The following is a 20,300-nucleotide window of genomic DNA, read 5'->3' on the forward strand; positions in this document are numbered from 1 at the left end:
CATCTCTTCATGACCTAGTTCTGCATTTAATTTTTTTAAAAAAAATTATAGAACCTAATAGAAACATTTCTCAGCTACTTGGTGCAACTTTGGATTGGAAACATTTGGGGGAAAAAACATTGCATCAATCCTGATTTTTATTCCTTATCATTATTCCATAAATAGAGTAGGACTCTTTGTAGCATTTATATTGTATGAGGCGTTCTAAAGAACCTGAGATGGCCCTGAAGTATAAGAGACGGATGTAGATACCGTGCCATTTTATACTATAAGGGCTGTGAGCAGGTTTGGGGCGGTGTGTTTCAGGTTCCTTACGCAGGCTCCTTTTCCCTCTTGAAAGACAGCCGGCAGCATGGACTGTGTGTGTATGAGCACATGCATGCACACACAAGTGTGTTTAACCACACACATGGGCATGCCTGTTCTTCCGGGAGCACCTGTGGCCTGTCAGAGCAGCAGACCACACTGTTTTCTGTCTTTTGGGATGAAATAACTGTGGGATCCTCTCCTGGGAACAGAGTTGGAAAGGGCCCCGGGCCCCAGAATGCCATGATCCTGTACTGGAGACGCCTGCATTATCAGATGACAACATGGATAGGGTGACAGTGCACTCATCCTGGAATCCACTGTCCTGTTTCCTGGGGTCTGTCGTGGGTGCGGACCTCGCCACCTGTGGCTGACCGGGAAACTGGGTGACGAATAGGGGCTGGTCTCCAGCCCACATTCCATGGAGATGACAGAGAGGCTGGTCCTGCATGCGTGAAGGAGGCAGATGTGTGTGACCATCTATCACATCAAGAGTCACTGTGCCGCTCTGCAGGCCAACCTAACATTCGTTAGGTTACCAGGCAACCGGAAGCAACAAATACTTGGGAGTCTGGGATGGAAGGGGCAGAAACACACTGTTCCTAAATATCTTTGTCACTTATCATAGTAAGAGCCCTCCCTTCCTGGGTCCTGAGCTGACTTCTGTCCCCCTCAGTAGTGACCACAGGGAGAAGGGCCAACTGCTTGGATGTCACCTAGCTGCCCCGTGTACAAGGCTTTAGCTGCTTCCTCCTTTAGGCTGCCACCCCATCCCTGCCTGAACTTCCCCTGGAGGCTTCTCAGAGTGGCCAACGCAGCCCTTCCCTGTGCCTCCTGTCTGTCTGCATGAGGAGGGTTAGCCCTGATGGCGCTCAGTGTCTGTCTGTAGAAAACACCTGCTGTCTTCCTTGGGAACAGGGAAAACACATAGAAGACTTTGTAGGGTATTGGGGGGGGGTTGGGGTTCTGGGGATTGAACCCCGGGAGCAGTGAGCACAGCTGTAGCCCTTTCTATTTCCTCTTATTTTGAGACAGAGTCTTGCCAAGTTACCCAGGCTGGACTTGAATTGCGATCTTCCTGCCTCGGCGTACTGAGTAGCTGTGATTATAGGCGTGTGCTACCACTCCTGTTCATAATCCCTGTGTAAATCACTCACCATACAATTCACCTATTTAAAATACTCAGTTCAGTGGCTTTGCTCACATTCAGAGCCATCCATCCATCCATCCATCCCCATGACTGATTTTAGAACATTTTCATTACCCAAAAAAAGAAACACCCTACCTTTTCAGCCATCACCCCCACGCCCAACCTTAGGTTACCAGACTCTACTATGTGTGAGTTTTGCTTATCTGAACATTTCCTATAAATAGAGTCATATAAAATGTGGCCTTTATGATTCTGTATCTGGCTGCTTTCACTTAGCACGTACTCTAGGTGCATCCGTGCTGCCCTGGGTACGGGGCTTCCTTCCTCTCCGAGGCTGGTATTTTTCCTTGGTAGGAGCCCACCACAGCTGTGAAGCCGTTTTCCTGAGGTGGATACCTGGATGTTCCTTATGTTCTTTTTCACTGAGTAAAGCCTGGGAGCTCTGTATCTGACTGCCTTTCCATTCCTGACCATTATTTAAGGAGGAGAGACATTTTTTAAAATCACATGTATCACAGCCCTAAATTATTGCTTGGTTTGTTCAGGAATATAATCCTGCCTCAGACATGATGTTCTGAGCCTGTAATAAAATTAAAGTTTTTTTTAAGAGAGAAAAAAAAAAAAAAACTAGCTCCTAAGATCTGCCAAAAGTAATAATTCAAAGTCTCCAGGTTCTGTTTTCCTTTCTTCTGTATAATTATTTAGGCTTTAAAAAAATGTTCAGTCAGTTTTGATGAGGTTTCCAGCTGGATAAGGAAAAAAAAATAAAAGTTTTCCCTGGGGGACGAAAATACTGTGAGGTAAAAACAAAAATACCCTAGAGTTTTAGCAGGGGAAGCATTCGCACTGTGATAGCTGGGTCCGACTCCGGGTCAGGTGGGCCCAGGGACGCCCATATTTGTTTAATCTTCCCCTACTGGGAGCTGATTTTCCCTGGCACATTCTCTACCCAGGCCTGTGTGTACTTGGCAGAGACGCTGCCAAACAAAAGCCCAGGTGGAACTTTTCAGTTTCTCCTCAGGTTTGCCAGTGTGGGTGTGAGACTGAGATCAGCTCGAGGAACGGGATTTGGTGGCAGAGAGTGGCAGGCCTGAGCCCTGAGCCATGCTGGCTGCTGTGAATGTTAAGCTTTGAACCTGGTCCCATGTCTGGGCTCGGGCTGGGCAAGGTTTCTCTGGGGCCGTGAAGACTAGGATTTCCTGTTGGGCGGGGACCTTGTGTGTCCCTCCCTTAGATCTCTGCCCCAAAGAGTTTCTTCTGGAAAATCTCAGTGAGGTGGTCAGAGTGCCATTCCTTTCTGCCATTTAAAGGGCAAGAGGTAAACCTGAACGCTGTAATGTATGGGATGGTGTGCTGAGGTGGGGGAATACCTGACATTGCTTATGTTTAGACCCAAAACGTGGTCACATATTAAATTGAATGACATTTTACTCCTAGTGTGTGTGGGATTCTTTGCTTTTGTTCCTCCACACTTTTAAGGAGGCGTGAGAAAGCTCAGGCTTCAGAGCCAGTCGCTCCTGGAAGTTCTGGGGCAGTGACCTCTGAACCTCGAAGTTGTTTGCCTTTGCAGGTGCAAAGGTGGTGCCTTGTGGCCCGGGCAGGGTGGGTGTGGGGATCCTGTGAGGTGGCTTGCTTGGTTCAGAAAGATACTTCTGAAGTGCTTCCTGCCTGAAGGATTTTGGTTTTATCCTCATTTATGCTCATCTTGTAACAGGAACAGTTTATAAGGAGATGTTCAGAGTCCTGTCCCCAGGTGCTGTGGTGATGGCCACATTTGTCCCCTCCAGCACCGGGGACCTTAAGTCAGCGGCAGAGCTTGGCAGGAGCAAGCATCTGACATACGGGCTGTGGTATATTCCACAAGGAGAGGCCAGCCCTGCCCAGAAAATCCCGTTTCTGAAGCACCGGGGCAGCATTCGCAGGGATCATGGTGTTTTCTTTACATCCCTAACATTTATGGACTACGGCCTCAGCCAGAAGCAGATACCAGCTACTGAAAATACTACACAGATGTCATAAATATCCAAGTAGACAGTTTGTTTTTTCCTCCTGTGGCTCCCTTGGCAGAAACTGAGAAAGGAAAAAATGGCTGCATGACTTAGGAAAACGCTGTGGCATTTGGTGATGGTCCCGGGCATTTCCGCATCACTTTCGCATTCGGATCGCATCACATTGTTGCGCCTCACTGGGTAGGCGAGACGATGTGGAATATGGCTCAGCAAACGCCTTCTTACCCCTTGCCTGCCGGGCGGCTCTAGAGGTTATTTAAGCGCTCTAAGGTCATCTCTTCTTTCTGTTTCTTTCTTTGGTTCTTTCCTTCTCTTCCTCCCTCCCTATTTAAATTTATTGACTGGTTGACTGATCAATTGGGTGTACTTAGGATCAAATCCAGGCCTTGGGCATGTCAAGCAGTTGCTCTATCATGGAGCTACACCCCCAACCCTCTTAGTTTTTAAGCTGGGAATAACAATTTATCCTCCTAGAATTGCTATACAGATTGTGGAAAGCAAAATATGAAAATGCCAGCTATAGAGTACCAGCTTATGACACGGCGACTGTACTATATTATTAGGAATAATAATCCTTGTGCAAGTGGCCATCGGTTTGCCAAAGGCCTCACCCCTGCTGCTTGGCAGAGCCGAATGCAAGTCCAGTCCTTCAGCCTGGCTGCTTCAGCCTGTGTCACTGTGCCCCTGCGTGCGCCCGTGGGGACCGTCTCTGCTCCTGCCAGCAGCGTCCACCACGCTGTCCACTGTCCGGGGGCTTACACTTTAAATGTCTCTTCTTGTATTCGCAGAACATCATCAAGAAGGTGATTGGGCAGAAGTTTGTGTACAAGTTCGTCTCTTTCCCCGAGATCCTGAAAATGGATCCTCACACGGTGGAGATCAGCCGGGAGAGCCTTTTGCTGCAGGACAGCGACTGTAAGGTGGCCCCCGACAAGCACGGCTTGTCCGCCCTCAAGAGCACGAGCCGGAACGAGTACATCCACTCGGGCCTGTACTCGGCCTTCACCATCAACTCCCTGCAGAACCCCCCGGAGGCCTTCAAGGCCATCAAGACGGAGAAGCTGGAGGAGCCCCTCGAAGACAGCCCCCCGGTGGAAGAAGTCCGGACTGTGATCAGGTTTGTGACCAATAAAAGCAACAAGCACACCACCAGGCCCGTGGTGTCCCTGCCCTCCACCTCCGAGGCCGCCGCGGCCTCCGCCTTCCTGGCCTCGTCCGTCTCCGCCAAGATCTCCTCTTTAATGTTGCCAAACACCGCCAGCGTTTCTTCCGCGTCGCCCTCCTCCTCTCGGTCCCCGTCCCTGTCCCCCAACTCGCCCCTCCCCTCCGAACACAGAAGCCTCTTCCTGGAGGCCAGCGGCCAAGACTCGGATTCCCTGGAGCCCTTGAACCTGTCATCGGGCTCCAAGACCAAGTCTCCGTCTCTTCCCCCCAAAGGCAAAAAACCCAAAGGCTTGGAAATCTCCGCACCCCCGCTGGTGCTCTCAGGCACCGACCTCGGCTCCATCGCCCTCAACAGCCCAGCGCTCCCCTCGGGGTCCCTCACCCCCGCCTTCTTCACCGCGCAGGTAAGAGCCAGTGCTGTGTGCAGGCTTAGCGAAAAGGAGGAGGAGCGCACCAAGGCCACTGCCTGCGGGCCTTCCAGGGATGGCCCCAGTGGGACCCCGGTTCTCTGGTGTAAATGGCAAAGGAAGCTCCTTTTCCATCCAGGGCAGCGGCTGGGCATACCTGCAACAGGGCCGTGTCAGATGGGCTTCTAAGGTGACCGAGGGATGGGAGGAGCAGGACAGCCACCAGGGAAGATCCATACATAGGGTGAATTCCTAGGCCAAGTGGAGAGCCATCATGCCTGAGGCATGTGCTGTGGCAGGGCCTCTCTGGGGTACTTAGTGAAGCACCTATCAAAATAGAAGTCCATGGACACCACCATTGCTGTGGGGAGTGTGGTGCTGTCCTGTTGTTCTGTAGTAAGAAACACCAGGGCCACACCAAACACAAAACGCAGGTCGACAGCAAGGAAGCCCAGTGTGCATCACCAGGGAGCAGAGCACAAACTTGGGTAGTGCAGAAGTGTTTTTTTTTTTCTTTTATTCTTAACCCTAGGAGAAGGCAGCAGCCTCTTCCCTGAAGTAAAACACCACGTACTAGCAGAGGCTGAAGCAGGAGGATCACAAGCTGGAGCCCAGCCTAGGTCACTCAGTGACTTAGTAGGACCCTGTCTCCAAAAAATAAGAAAATAAATTTTTTAAAACACCCAAAAATAAAAAAATAAAATAAAACACTCAGCGCCCATGTCTGGTCCAGCTGACAGCTGCAGGGCAAAGGCGAAGTGGTGCCAGCAACCACTGCCTTTCCATTTGCTCTGGAGTACTGGACGTGGCTTAGTGGCAGAGACTGAGTTTTGGTTTTTGGGCTGTGAACTTGGATTCAGCTCCGCTCACCAGCCTCTGAGGAGAGAGGCTGTGGGCCCTGCTGTCTGTCGTGAGGGTGCCCTGAGATAAAAGCTGTGCCGTGGGAGTCAGCTCCATCCCACCGGCAGGGTCTGTGCACCTTACACTTGGCGACCTCAGGCTGGACACATCAATAGGTGATCGGGAAGTGTCTGTGTCCTCCTCCTCCTCCTCCTCCTCCTCCTTCTCCTCATCCTCCTCATCCTCATGAGCAGCAGCGGCAAATCCCAAGCTCCTGTGTGACAGGTCCTGGCCTCGCAAAGCCCATGCCTGAGCCCAGCCACATCTGCACAGCAGCCCCATGGTAGCAAGGTCGTCACTGTCCTGTCACCATGCCAGGGGAACGAGGCACCCAGGGGAAACCTTTTGTCCAGGGTTACTCCACTGGACAGGCAGGCTGCCCCGAAGATCCACATCCCATACCAGGACAAAGAGAGCTGTTCCCCAGTGCAGTGTGGTCAGTGGTTTGCAGAGCAGCCGAACACAGCTCTTTACCATGGCTTCTCAGGGTTCTGTGACACAGAGCCCAGACCTTGGGGATGGGAGAGGAGGGAGGTAGGACTGCCCCAGTGACAGGTGCACCTGGTGAAAGGCTGGGTGCTCAGGGTGGTACTGGAGGGGTCCCCTGGGGAGAGCACCTTCCTTGGTCGGTTTATAGAGCTGGCCTTGGTCCAGACCAAGGCCAGCTCCCATTTCGATTTTGGTGTCTGCCTTCTCTGTGAGCCTGAATGGCAGGGACCCATGCCACCCACTGGAGCTGCAGGCATGCGGCATCTGGGAATCCACAGGATGCTCCTCTAAAGTCTGCCCAGTTTTAGAAGCAAAGAAAGGTGCACTATAAGGGACTCAGCCTGGAAATGAGAACCCCAAAATGGGACATTTCCAGCTCAAAACACAGCAGGGAGGATACAAGAGTCTTGGCCAGACTGTTGTCGCACAGTGCTGGTTCTCTCCAGGGACCGTATGAAAGGCCCTTGACTTTGTACTAAATAAAGATTACTGATGAGACAGGATGGTCACTCAAAGGCCCCTTCAACATGGGACTACCAGGAACTAAAAAGTGTGAACACGAAAGCCAGCGGGCACCAGGGAGTGATGCGGCTCGGCTGCCAGGTCGGATCTAAGTGTCACTGCAAAGAAAGGCTGTGTCTGTGTTGGCACAAGCTACTGACACGGAGATGGGGGGGAAGCCAGCATGCCAAGCCCTCCAGGGCCCTGGCCACGCACCAAGGCAGCCCAAGAAGTGCCAGCTGGAACATCCACGTCTTGGTGCCTCCTGTATCTTGGTCTCATGGCTCCCTCTTCTTCCTGTTTGGCTTTTCTGTTCAGTCTCTCTCGCCGCTCACCTTAATTAGAGGAAATGAATTTAGAATTGCCTTATTTTTGCCAAGACCTATATTCGTCTTACTTGTGCTGCATTAGGTGCTGGGCTCAGATATGTGCGGGCACTGGGAGTCTGGGGGTGTGTGGCCCAAGGTGTTTTGCTAACAGCAGGCTGGCTTAGTGCTGAGGGAGGGCAGGCAGTGCTGAGGTCACACGTGCTGAACCCCCTCCTTTACTAGTGGCTGGTGAGAGCTCGGAGCCAACGTCAGAAAGTGGGGATCTGGAGCGACGTGGGTGTGTGGTGAGGACCTCCCAGCCCGGCTCTGCTGTGGTTTTCATCTTGCTGTATCTTTTGCTGTTTTTCTCAGAGGGAAAGAGGCCAGCTTTCTCCTGACTCTGTACCTCTTCCTGTGTGCTGTCTACATGGGGCAGAGCAGAGAATAGCCTCACAGGGGCTCTTTGTAGAAGACGTCACTCTAGACAAATGTTCCAGGTTCCTCCAGTCACGGTTGCCCCTGACTCCCACCCTGGGGTCTCCTCCTTGCCCCATTTTCGACTCTCCTGTTCATCCTTCAGATCCCTGGATCTTCCCCGTCACTTTGAGTGCCTACCAAAACCTCAGGGAGCCTCTCCACTTTGTCCTAAGATCAGTGCTACCAACTTCTGTGGGATTCAGTTCCTCTTGTAAAGTCCTTAAAACCATGCCTTAATTTGAATTACAACTCTAGGGATTTTTAGAGATGAAGTCACCTTTTGAGATTTTTTTTTTTTAACCCCAGAGTGGCACTTTCATGGATTCTGTCATCGACGTCCATGTGAGTTTGAAATGAGAGCTGTTTATACAACCAGCTCAATAAACAGTTTGACTTTTTTTTCTTTTTCCTAAAGGTTGAATGATTTACTACTATCTCAAGTCATCAAGTAGTCAGCAATCACTCCTTGTAGGATAATTCATTCATATCTTCTTCAGTCAGTGAGGTTCACACACATGTGGTCACCCTTTTAGAATAATCCACTTTTGGGAGATGACCATTGAATCGCTAGGTAGTTGCTAGAGAGGTTAACAGGACAGACGAAATTCCTATTCTCATGAGCTTACAGGTTATGGATGAGAAGTGGGGCAATATATAATTTCGGGTGATACATATGGAGGACCCTGAAAAATACCTGAGGAATTCGAACTTCTTTTGATGGGAAATCAATGGCTTCTAGAGGTATATGTCAGGTGATGCAAAAATTCCTTATTAGGATCAGTCAACAAATAATTATTGTGTTAATTTTTTGCAAGACCTAGAAAGGATAGTACCAGTGTCTGTTTTTATGACTTCGGGACCTTGCTGTAAGAAGGCGTGTGTGTGCACACAGGGATGGCTCCTGCTGAGGGTCAGGGGGAAGCAGCTTAGGGGACAGAGGGCTGATCAGCCAGCTCACTCCAACAGACACTCTTAGCATTTGTTGATGGGCTACATTAATGGTGGTACAGTCAACAGAAAAGACTTGAACACTGGACGTGGAAAGGAGCTGATGAATTCAAGTTTGAACAAACAGGGAACCTGAAGTGGAGATGTCCCGCCACTGACCAGCAAGGGGACAGGACACACCTAGGGTTGCACATGGTTTCATCTCATCAAGTACTTAGGGGGCTGAGTACTCCAGAAGAAATAAAGATGAGCAGACACATTAAAGACTGCAGAAAGAGGATCGGAAAGACATTCAGATTACCATAACAGGAGGAGGAACACGTTAAATGTTAAGAAGGAAAATGGTAATGCAGTGTTCTCTAAAGATTCAGCAAAAAAAGAGAAATCCCATCTGGTGGAGGGGAGATCAGGAAAGTCTCCTTTGAGGAGGTGGCATTTGGGCGGGTAGAGGGAGGAGGATTGCAGGGCCTGACCCAGGCGCAGTGGCATGAACAGGGGCACACCAGAGGAGGCCAGCTTGCCCTAACGCTCACACGGGCAGGTTTCTTAGGAGAGTCAGGGCTAAGTGGAAAAGAACTGATGGGATGCGGGGGGCTTTGCTCTTGGAAACAGGTGCCTCATGCCCTCGGGCGCGGCTCCTTCCCTGGCAGCCGGGGGGACCCGGAGCACCCCTGGCCATTTGTTAAGACTGGCATGGTAGGTGGAGGAAAAGGAAGTGTGGATTTTGCCTGTGGCTTGGTTCTGTAGCCCTCTGCCTGGCTCCAGAAGCATGGAGAGGTTTTGTAAGTTCACACTGTCCTGAAGATAACCCAAGGGAGCCCTGACAGGAAACTGCTCCTGAAAAAGTAACCCAACAGTTCCTTCTCGAGGCCACAGAAGCTGCAGCGAGGAAGGCATGGGAGGGAGAACAGCAGATGAAGTCATTTCACAGTGTTCATTTGCATATATCACAGAAGACATTTCAAACATGTTAACCACAAGAAACAGAAGGCCACAGTATTCCGAGTACATCCCGTATCCCTGGGCAACAAATGTGCAAACACCTAAAATCCAAATATAGATACACATTTTAGACTACGGAATCTAAATTCTAAATCATACACAACTGCCCACAGGATTAAAAAGGAAAGGCTGTGTATTTATGGCCTTGGATGAGAGGACTGTAGCTGTGTTCAGCGGTTAAGATGACTGTCTCTTTAGACTCTGAGTCCTTCACTGGCTTTAAATGTTACCGTGACCCAGTGGAACCTGGCTCCAGAGTGACGCGCTCTCAGCTCTCCTGTGTCTGAGGGTTGGAACCTAACACAGCCTACCGAGCTGGGAAGTAACACTGACTCTGATTTGGACTTGAACTACCTTTCTAGGTACAGTTGAGAATTTATGCATGGATAGATGAATTATGTTTAGCATGTTAGGTGCATTTTTAATTACAAGCTTGTTTACTCAAGGACATTTACTAGGTAGTATGAATATAATTTCTAATACTTTCTGTACACAGGCACATAAGAGGCTTAGAGAGAGCATCACCTTACATAAGTCTCCCGGCAACCCTGGAATGTGGGCATTTTTAGTCTCCCCATCTTACAGATTGGGAAATTGAGGCATAGAGAGATTAGGTAGTTTGCCCAAGGTTACCTAGCTAGTAAGCAGTGCTGGGTGTGGAGTCCTGGCAGATCTCATGGGGAGCTGTTAATCCTTAGCCAGGAGGCCAGAGGGGCCTGGAATCCTTGTGAGATGACCTGGGACAGGGAAGGGCTTATTCAGAGACATACTGTCCTAGTATCCTCGGAGGTCATTTAGTATGCAGGAAAGCCTCACGTGATTTAGCACACATCTGTTTACCTTTCAGCACTTCCTGGCTTGCAGACCTTGGGATGTCTGTCTCTGTCCCCAAGCAGACCAGACCTTTGAGTCTAAGCCCAAATACTCTTGATAATTAATGAAGCTACTGAAGCCAATCCTGGGGGGAAATAACACTTGGGCATCCACCCATGATGCCACCTGAAATCCTGGCATCTTTGCCTTTGCCACAGGATTCTTGTCACACAAAACACCTCACTGACATCACAAATCCACAGAGGGGCTCCTTCCAGCCAGCAAAGGTGCAAAATCACCTGGGCCAGGGCATTCGCCCCTGCCGAGGAGAGTAAGTGTGCAGGTTGACGAGCTGGAGCGAGTTGTCTCTTCTGCCTTATGGGGTGTGCAAGCCAATGCAGGCCTTGGCATTCCCCGGGGAAACCCAGAGAGCTGGCTTCACACCCAGCCCAACAAGAAAAACCCCCGCTGCCCCATGACAGGGTGATGCCTTCTCAACAGTAGGCATGGGCAGTGAAATCTGGAAAACCCAGCTCAGCTTCTCAGGAAGCCACTGCAGTGCATTTTAATGCAGATTCTCCGGTACTAAATGGCCTTCATTAGGGCTGGGGATTTAGCTCAGTGGCATACGCACCTCCCTGGCAAGCACGAGGCTGTAAATTCCCTGATACCAAAAAATAAATAAATAAAATAAAATAAAAATAAAGGACCCTTCGTAATGGAAAGTGAAGCTGCAGAGGCCTTTTTAAAAACATGGGTGTGTGCCTGCACTTACAACCCAAGTCATAAATGTCCATTTAAAAAAATAATTAGAAAAGAAAAAGTAAGTCCTTCTATAGGGTCTTCTTGTGCATGTACACTAACTTTTGTTTAATCTGGGATAAGGAAGGGGAATGAGTGAAACCATTTGGACAACAGTGGTTACCAACTGTGGAGTTTCCCATCTGAATGTTTCAGGGAAAGTTAACTTGTGAAAACCCCTTTCCTGATTTACACTGCTGATAAAATTAGCACTGAGAAAATTACCATTGCTGGGTGTGGTGGCACATGCCTGTAATCCCAGCACTTGGAAGGCTGAGGCAGGAGGATCACTGTGAGAGTTCAAGGCCAGCCGGGGCTACATAGTGAGTTCAAAACCAGCCTGAACTACCCAGGGAGACCTCGAAAACAAAACCAAACAAAACAAAACCCCCACGGACAGTGCCCCAGCCTGGGTTTTCCTGAGATGGTGAGCTCACTGCTTCATCAATGGCCCGTGCGCCGAGCCCCTGTGCTGTGTTGCTGATCACCCCCCAGAGTGGGTGAACCTCTGTCAAGCTCTGTCTGTCTGCTCTGTTCCCCAGACACCAAATGGATTGCTTCTGACCCCGAGTCCGCTGCTCTCCAGCATACATTTCTGGAGCAGCCTTAGTCCAGTCGCTCCATTGAGTCCTGCCAGGCTGCAAGGGCCAAACACGCTGTTCCAGGTGAGCATTGGGAATGAAACTCTCAAGTGATGGCTTTTCCCTGAATCCTGCAAAGGCTCCAACAGTTCGCGCCGCATATTTGATTCAGATGTTAAGTTTCCAGAATTTGTAAGAATGGGGATACCCACTCTTTTACAGAAAGAAATTTTCAGTGGGACAGAAATGGAAGACTCCCATCAGGTATTCATAAATGGAATAGTTAGGTCTTCTTAAATTTATTTTGTTGTGATGTGGTCTCACTAAATTGTCCAGGTTGATGTCAAACTCATAGTCCTCCTGCCTCAGCCTTCCAAGTAGCTGAGATTATAGGCATGTACCAACCACACTGGGCAACAGTTAGTTCTTGTAAATGTCCAAGATGTTTTCATTTCATTATGAAAACTGGAAATTTATTAAGACAAACATGAAACTTGAAAAAATTTTTGTTAGGCCTGGGGATTTAGCTCAGCAGCATAAGCGCCTGCCTGGCAAGCAAGTGCAAAGTTGTTCGATCTCCGATACCAAAAAAAAAAAAAAAGTAAAAAAAAATTTTAAGTAAAACTCTTATAAGACTTTAAAGTATTAATCTAATTAGCAGGTATTGCAGTTCACACATGATTCACTTGAGGTGAAATGAAAAATAAAAAGTTAACAATTTCTCCTTGCTGGAATGGAAAACTTGCCTGCATAATTCTGCAAGTCAATCAAATTCTCCTTGTTCTTTAATAAAAAAAAAACAGTTAAAAAATAAGGAAGGCTTGGCTGTTTTAGCTCACAGAACTCTGCATTAGATGAGCACATTATGCATTTGTATGCTGGATCTTGCGGTAGCAGGGCTAGCTATCGTGTGGCATCAGTAGTTTCTCAGAGACCCAAGCGTTGCTCAGTGGCAGAATGAGGCAAACTGCTTCCCCTCATCTGCAGGCCCTTAGTGTGTGGCTCACCTCAAGGCTGCTGCATTTCTCGGCCTCTCCAATCATCCTCACTATTTGCATTTAGCACTTTTCATTATGACAGCCTGGAGGGCAGGCAAACTCCACTAGACTGTGGGGCCTTAAAGGACCAGAACTGTATACTGCCCACAGTGGTGTCTCCCAGCACCCCACACATTGATTAGGACAGAAGTGTTCAGAATTACGGTTGACAGGCAAAATGAACACATTTCAGAGAATCTGTGATGAGAGGTGAACAAAAGGTAAGTGTTAAAAAAAAAAAAACAAAACAAAACAAGTCTCCATCTTCCGAGGTGGTCATTTTGCTTGTTAAGGTATTTGCTGAGTACCTCCTCTGTGCCAGGAGCATGTGGACATGCTGGGATTTAGGGTCTCAGCAGAACAGTGGTGGCACTAAAGAGGTTTTGATTGCTATCTTGCCTCTCTGGTTTCGTAGCAGGGCTAGGGTAAGGTGTCATGATGTGACAATATCCCTGGAGTAATCAGGCTTTGTTGTCTTCCCTGGTCCTTATTTCCATCACAAGAAATTGAGCTGTGGTCATCCACAGCCAACGTGTTGATTTTTTAACCACTGTAACTTGAGCAGGGAAGCAAAATCTAGACAGAGCATGCAAAGAGCAACAAGCAAATGTAGTATTTGGAAAGTTTTAGAATAGGAATACTAATGCTTTGGAGAGGAGACAAAAGACCTCGTTTCTTGAAAGCCTCAAGATTAGAGCAGCAGTGTTCTAGTTTTAAGTAGAGCAGAAAGGCACTGTGTGGTTACAGTTAACTCCTTGGGATAGGACTGCAACATGGAGCTTCTGTAATAAACAGAGCCTTTCAGCACCCTCTTTATTGGGAATTCTGCCACCTGATTGGTACAGAGCCTGGTGATCTTCTAAGAAAGCCCTGGGGAGCTACTGGAATTACACTACACTCTTCTAGTGCAGTATTCCTACCAGTAAGTGTGGCTCATGCCAACGGTGATTTTATAATTTTCAGTATCTCTGAGAGTTGGGGCATATGTATTCCCAGTGGTTCTTAAAGTTAGCATGAACAGAATCAGCAGGATGACGGGGTAAAATAGGTTGCTGGACTCTACCCCAGACTTTCTGGTTCATTAGGTCTTGGGTAGGATGTGATAAAACATTTCAAGTTGCTGGTGATGTCCTTGGTTCAGGATCATACTCTGAGGATCACTGCAGACAGTGAGGAGTTCCTAACTTACATTTGGAATTCTGCAGAGTAAATTACTGCATGTAAGAGCCACTGACAATGTAAGGAGCTGGGGGAATACAACCCAGGCTGGATGACTGGCAGTTTGCATGGCCAGGGCCTTCTTTTTGTGGTTGGATCCATCAGACTAAGGTAGAAAGTACTTTTCTACCTTTTAAAACATTACTACTCTTCCTATGAGAAAGAGCACAGAAGAGCATGGCGAAAGTCGGAGGCAGCAGTTTTAAAGATGGTAAACAACAAACATGGTAAAAGGTGTAGGGTTTCCTGACTTTTAAGACATTACAACTGATATTCAGGATTCAGGTTACTACTGTATTTCATAAACAAGTAAAAATAATTTTATCTCTAAATAGAAAACCTGTGACATATGCTATATGCTGGTGGAAAGAAAAAACAGACTTGGCCTACAGCAAATTTTCAGTTATGTTGGCAAGTTTCCTGTTGTGATGTTAGAAAAGGTAGATCATAATTCATGTCTTAACAGTGGACAGAGCTAGATTTCTGCACAAGACACGCCCTGATGAAATTATTATAGCAGGTTAAAGCAGATATTGGAGAATTTTAAAAGAGAGAGAAGGCAGGTACTAGCCTTTCTGGAAGAGATATACTTTCTGACAAAGAAATGCCTTCTTAAAGAGAAGGATGCGGAAGACATTGTACCAAGTATAAATACACCACCCTGATTTGTAAATAAAGTAAAATGTGTTTCAACTGGATAGTTTGGTATTTTGAGCTTATCTACAGGCTGGCTGTTCCACTCCAACTTTAAAGTTTTCAACTGAGAAAGTGTTCTTTAGTTCAACAAATCTAACCCAGCAAATATTTGCAGTGCTCTGCGGGAGGGACAGCAGCAAGATATACAGTACCCGAACAGAAGAGTAAACAGTGTGCTAGGAGCCCCGGGGACAGAGTCGCTTTACTAGCTGGGGCCTAGACACTGGTTCCTGGGGACAAGTGCCACTGAGAAGGGACAGGATTTTGATCAGAGGACAGCACAGTTTACTCCTTCACAGATCTGGATGGTGTGACTGTGGAAGTCTGTTCGGGAAGGGACTTGGTGATAGGAGATTAGGTCGGAAAAGCAGCTGCAGGCCTTGGAAAGTGTGCTTGGGACTGCGCCTCCCTTTAATCTGCTGTAAACGTCCTTAAAGCTTTTTATACGAGGGATAAGAAATAACAAAGTAGAGCAGGAAGACAGAAAATTACTACACTTGAAAGACTGAAGGGACAGTCATCTTTTAGGTTAGCACACAGGACACAGGAACGGTGTAGAAGACACCTCTGAAGGAAGACTGAGAGGAGCACTCTGAGTTTGGCTTGAGGGAGTCAGGGGTAGTGAAAATTAGGAAAATGCACGCGTAGGTGGCTAAGTGGTTAGAGATGGGTAGCTAACATTTACTGAGGCGAACTGTGTGCAGACAATTCTAGGCCACTGTTGTTGGCATCTCATTTAGTGTTCCCAGTAGCAGTGTTTTAATGATGAGGAACCAAGGAACAGAAGTGCCACCTGACTGCCCCAAGACCACACCAAGAAGCAGTAGAGGCTCGATTCAAGTTTGTGTTCCTTGCCACCACTGACAGTGACTTTACGGTGCTGGAGAAAAGAAGGCAGAAACAAAAGTTGGGGGATGCAACTTAAGGGCTGTAGTGGGAAAGGGGCCAATAAAGATGACTAAGAGACACACCAGGAAGCCAGCGTAATCAGGAGACTGACAGCTGAGTGTACCTAATGAAAAGCCAGGACGGAAATCAATAATATATTTTAAAACACAGAGAAGACTAACAAAACCGAAGCTGGTTGTCTTAAAAGCACAAAAAGATGGGCAAAAGCCAAAAAAAGGAGATGATACAAAAAAGGAGATGATACAACACTGTGATAGTGTTTGTGAAAGAATGAAAATTCCAGACCTGCTTGCATTCCTCCAGGTTCCCTTGGTCAGTGGGAACAGTGCTTAGGAGCACACAAATGGGCTTACGTACAAGGGCATAAGCTGTATGTAAATAGTAGTCGCCGATAAAATTCCTGAAGAAATAAGAATTCCAAAGGCCAGGAAAGAGAAAAACCTTACCTCTGCCAATAACTGTTAAGAAACTTGGGCAGTTTAGCACAGAGTGATTTCAGTCAGACATTCAAACTCATTCCTGCTGCTTATTAGCTGCAATCTTTGGCTGTTTGGAACTTACTTGAACTGTTTGCTCATTTGTAAAATGGGAAGAAGGAAACTGACTTTATAGCTCCTTGGTATCAAGATAACCCTTGATAATAAAGCACTAGATATAAGTTGCTGAAATAGTTTGATAACTGCAAAAATGTATTTACTTATTTTACAAATATTTGTTGTACTTTCTAACCTGTGCCAGTTTGGCATTTAGTGGTGAGGTTTAATATTAACTTACTTGGCCTAAATAGGAATTAAACTAAAAGACAGTCTAGGAGATTTTGACCTGTATCATCCCAGCTGATGAGAAACACTGAGCTGCAAGCAGTCATGTGTGAAAAGGAGGCCTGTATGAGTCATGTTCAGTTGGGAGTACAGCTGACACATAATGCTTCAGGTCTGAGACTTGTTATCAAAGCATATGCCTTTAGAGCTGATCTTCCAGCATCTCAACTTGCCAACTACAGAAACAATTTTAAACTTTGTCACTGCCTATTAAATCTGGTTATTTATCAAAGAAAGCATACTCTTTCAACTCCCCAAAAACCATATTCATTGCACTTAAAATCTCTTAAGATAAAAACATTCCCAATTTTTAAGTTATTAGAAAAACATCTTTGTAATACTTGGGAAAACTGATGGCAAATTTCAAAATATGGAGTTAGAAATTAATCTGGTTTTCAGAAATTTTTTCTAAATGCAAAGCAGAATTCTAAATAGCTTGTGATGTTTAAAAACAGTATTAGAGCGTGCTTTGGTACTCTTTTCTAGTAGTCTACGAATATAGAATAACCAAAGGCATTTTCTTGGCCCGCCCATTTGCCCTAGTAATCTTCGAGCTATTCTGTAAAACAGATTGGCAGCTGACCTCTATAACAGAGGGGATGAGAAAGCCAATCGATGTGAGCTGTCTAGGGACACAGGGAACCGAGTTCTTCCCAATGGCTTTATAATAACAATCTGCAGGGGGCTGGGGATTTAGCTCAGCAGGCATAAGTGCCTGCCTTGCAAGTGTGTGGTCGTGAGTTCAATCCCCAGTACCGGTAAAAAAGAAAAAGACAAAAAAAAAATTAAAAAAAAAAAAAAAAAGAATAATGATCTGCAAACTCTTTTGTCCCCCACAGTTCCCCACACTGCTCAATGGTCACATGCCAGTGCCAATCCCTGGGCTGGACAGAGCTGCTTCTCCAGTACTGCTCTCCTCGAGCTCTCAGAAATCCTGATGACGTCTGGCCACCATGAAGGACTCATTAACTCTTGGAACAAATTTGTCCCCATGGGCTAGTTTACCTGTGTCATGAGAAGGACATTGTGAAACCCTCTGTTAATTTGGTTTGCACTTTTCATAACATGGATAGTTTAGATTTGTGTTAGCATTTTTAAAACTTTTTATATTCAAGTATATATGAAAATCTGTTTTGCATTAAGTGAATCTTAATGTTTTGTTTTTATATCCTCTTAGTTCTAAGTGTTGAACACTGTTGACAGTGAAGAACTTTTCTTAATGTTTTCAGTATAACTAATAAGGATGTGAAGCTTTCTTCTTTAATTCTGCCTATGCTGAACTATGCTTGTATACACACTATAACCAGCTGTGCCTTCTTTTGCATTTACTTTTATGTAAATGATTTATATATTTTTTAGTATTAAGAGAAATGTTTGAAAGACAAAAATTAGTATTGAACAGATCTCTAGTAGAACTTCATTATTTTTCACAAGTAGGCAAAACATGAAAACGTATCTTTTCTTTCTTGCTTTCAACTGTAGAATTGCCTTAGAATCTCTTTTGAACTGAAATTCAATAAATGTAATGTCCATTTTTATAAAAATAAACTAAGCCATATTTACACAATAAACCTTCATAAATGAAAATGTTCTAAAGTACATTTTCAAAAAATGAACTTTGAAAGGGTAGCCTTTTAACTGTTTATCCTATCTAAAAATTCCCAAGCCTGTACCTTCTAAACCCTGGAATACTTCGGTTAGCATATGTAAAAAAACTCAGCCCTGACTGCCCTAACTTCCATAGAGAATCACACTCAGATACTGAGTCAGTGGGAGTCAAGAGTGTTTCTAAATCCCTAGAACTTTAATTAACACTTTAAAAAATGTAGTGTTTCGGAAGAGGCTCAGATTGATGATAAAGTCCAATGAAGTAATTTTGACATACCAATAAGCTTTGTATGTTTTCACAATTTTTTGATGCACTGTATCAAAATGCACTGTATCAAAAATACAGAACTGGAGGTACTGGATGCTTTTGCCTGTGGAGATTGAAACAGGATGCACTGTTTTATGTATTACTAAATTTATGGTGAGAATGAAGGAAATCTGATAAAAGAAAAATTCTTAAGGAACCTCATCATGATGGAACTGAACTGATTATGTAACAATTTGGAACATTCGGCAGTCAATTCTTTTGTGTATCGTAGTTTAGGACAGTGATAATAATAGAAACATATTTTCTCTTCTTTCGAAAAAAATCAGTAGGCATCACTTCAAAAGTGTTACAATGAAATAGGAAAGGCCCAAATCAAGACAGGAGAGCTAGAAAGTGCCCAGTGCTTTAAATTCAAAACTGGATTAACTATCGTCCTTAACTGTAACTAACAGAAACCAATCAGAAGCATGATTAAGTAACTGATCCAAGGGGGGGAAGGGGAAGACAGAAAACAAAGCAACAACAACAACAACAAAACCCAGGCATTTAAAAGGCAGGGATTATGAAAACAAATTTCTTGGACTTTTCAAAAAAACCTAAAAATTATGTTCAGATACTTATAATTTTCCATTGGAATCGAACACCTCTGTATGTGACCATATATGGCCTTAGCATGCAGGAAAAATCCCACTCTTAATACACCACTGATTATAAAATAATTGGACTGGTTCCAAAATTCACAAATAACACAATGTTCCTCACTCATGGGGTAATGATAATTGTGTACTATAAAAAAGGACTTGGTTCAAACAAAGGAACTGGTAATTATGGAATGGCAATGTGACAGCCAGAAGCGGCCTCTGAGAAAAGGCCCTCTACCTGGTTGCAAGTACCCAGAAGCAGCTGGCTGTTGCCTAGAGCCATACAGCTCATTCGAGACAGCGCAGTGGCAGGTGCTAATGATGCTCCCTTGTTTTCCTGAGGCCCAGCTGTTAAGTAACTACTGGTCCAGATTGTGTTAGGCAAAGAAACACATGAACACATCCAAGATGCAAGATTCTTATAAAGGAATTTCGGGAAGCTAATGTGCAAAAATTTCAATGGAAAAGATTTTTAATAGTTTTAAAATGTCAATGTTGATTCAAAATATTTGCATGACTATAAATCTGATTATTTCCTTCTCCCCCCAATACTGTGATGAGCATATATACTAGTTCCACTTACTAGAAATGAAAAGCATCACTTTTTAAATGGATCAAAATATTTGCTGTAATGCAAACAAAACTGGAGGTATTGAAGAGTAATTTACAGCTGTGTGTGTGTGCGTGTGTGCGTGTATATTTAGGTTCCAAAAAACATTAACTTCCTCCTCTTTTAGGTTTGTTTGATCAGTGTTAAACTGATACAACTAAGGTTTGTTAGAACTATATAACCTGAATGTTGGTCTCTTTGTACACATCTTTTCTATTATTGCAAATTTTCATTCATTTTCATATATGTATCATTTTTACTGTAATATTATTTTTGTTGAATAAATACTTCGTGATAAAAGGTGTTTCAGAGGCAAGTGAGTTGGTTTATTTCATTTCCAAACATCACTTTTTCATACAGAAACAAGATGGAAAATCTGTCCTGTCACCGACCCTTAGGCGGCATGTAAAAAATGCTTTAGATTACAGATACAGAGCTAAATTACGAAGCTGAATTGTGAGGCAGAGTGGAACGAGGTAGAAAAGTGGTCCATTAATTGCACTGTAATGAGAAATTAGCAGGAAGGGAAAAAACAAATCACTACTTTTCCTTTTAGCAATTTTGTTGATAAGAGGGAATGTGAACTGCCAGCCTTTGTGACAAAGGTTATTATCCCCTGGGTCTCACTTTCAGGCT

General features: G+C 45.4%; 1 protein-coding gene across 6 annotated transcripts in view; it reads left to right on the forward strand.

The window, feature by feature from the left end:
• Positions 1-19,968, forward strand: part of Elk3 (ETS transcription factor ELK3) — a 56,019-nt gene extending 36,051 nt beyond the window's left edge. The window contains exons 3-6 of one of the 6 annotated variants that reach the window (XR_010049442.1): positions 4,254-4,582; positions 4,903-5,033; positions 11,818-11,940; positions 17,377-19,968. Coding sequence is in view for 5 of the 6 variants with exons in the window: in XM_063255339.1 (XP_063111409.1) it covers positions 4,254-5,033; positions 11,818-11,940; positions 17,377-17,475 (1,002 nt within the window). In the remaining variant the exon portion in view is untranslated. Of the gene's footprint in view, positions 1-4,253; positions 5,034-5,568; positions 6,929-11,817; positions 11,941-17,376 lie in introns of those variants that run through there. The other 5 variants (XM_063255343.1, XM_063255342.1, XM_063255339.1 and 2 more) reach the window with 5 other exon arrangements.
• The last annotated feature ends 332 nt before the right edge of the window (positions 19,969-20,300 follow it).

The sequence above is a fragment of the Cavia porcellus genome, unplaced genomic scaffold, assembly GCF_034190915.1.
Source record: "Cavia porcellus strain 051 isolate PalLab524CR breed Dunkin Hartley unplaced genomic scaffold, mCavPor4.1 scaffold_8, whole genome shotgun sequence".
Lineage (NCBI taxonomy): Eukaryota > Metazoa > Chordata > Mammalia > Rodentia > Caviidae > Cavia > Cavia porcellus.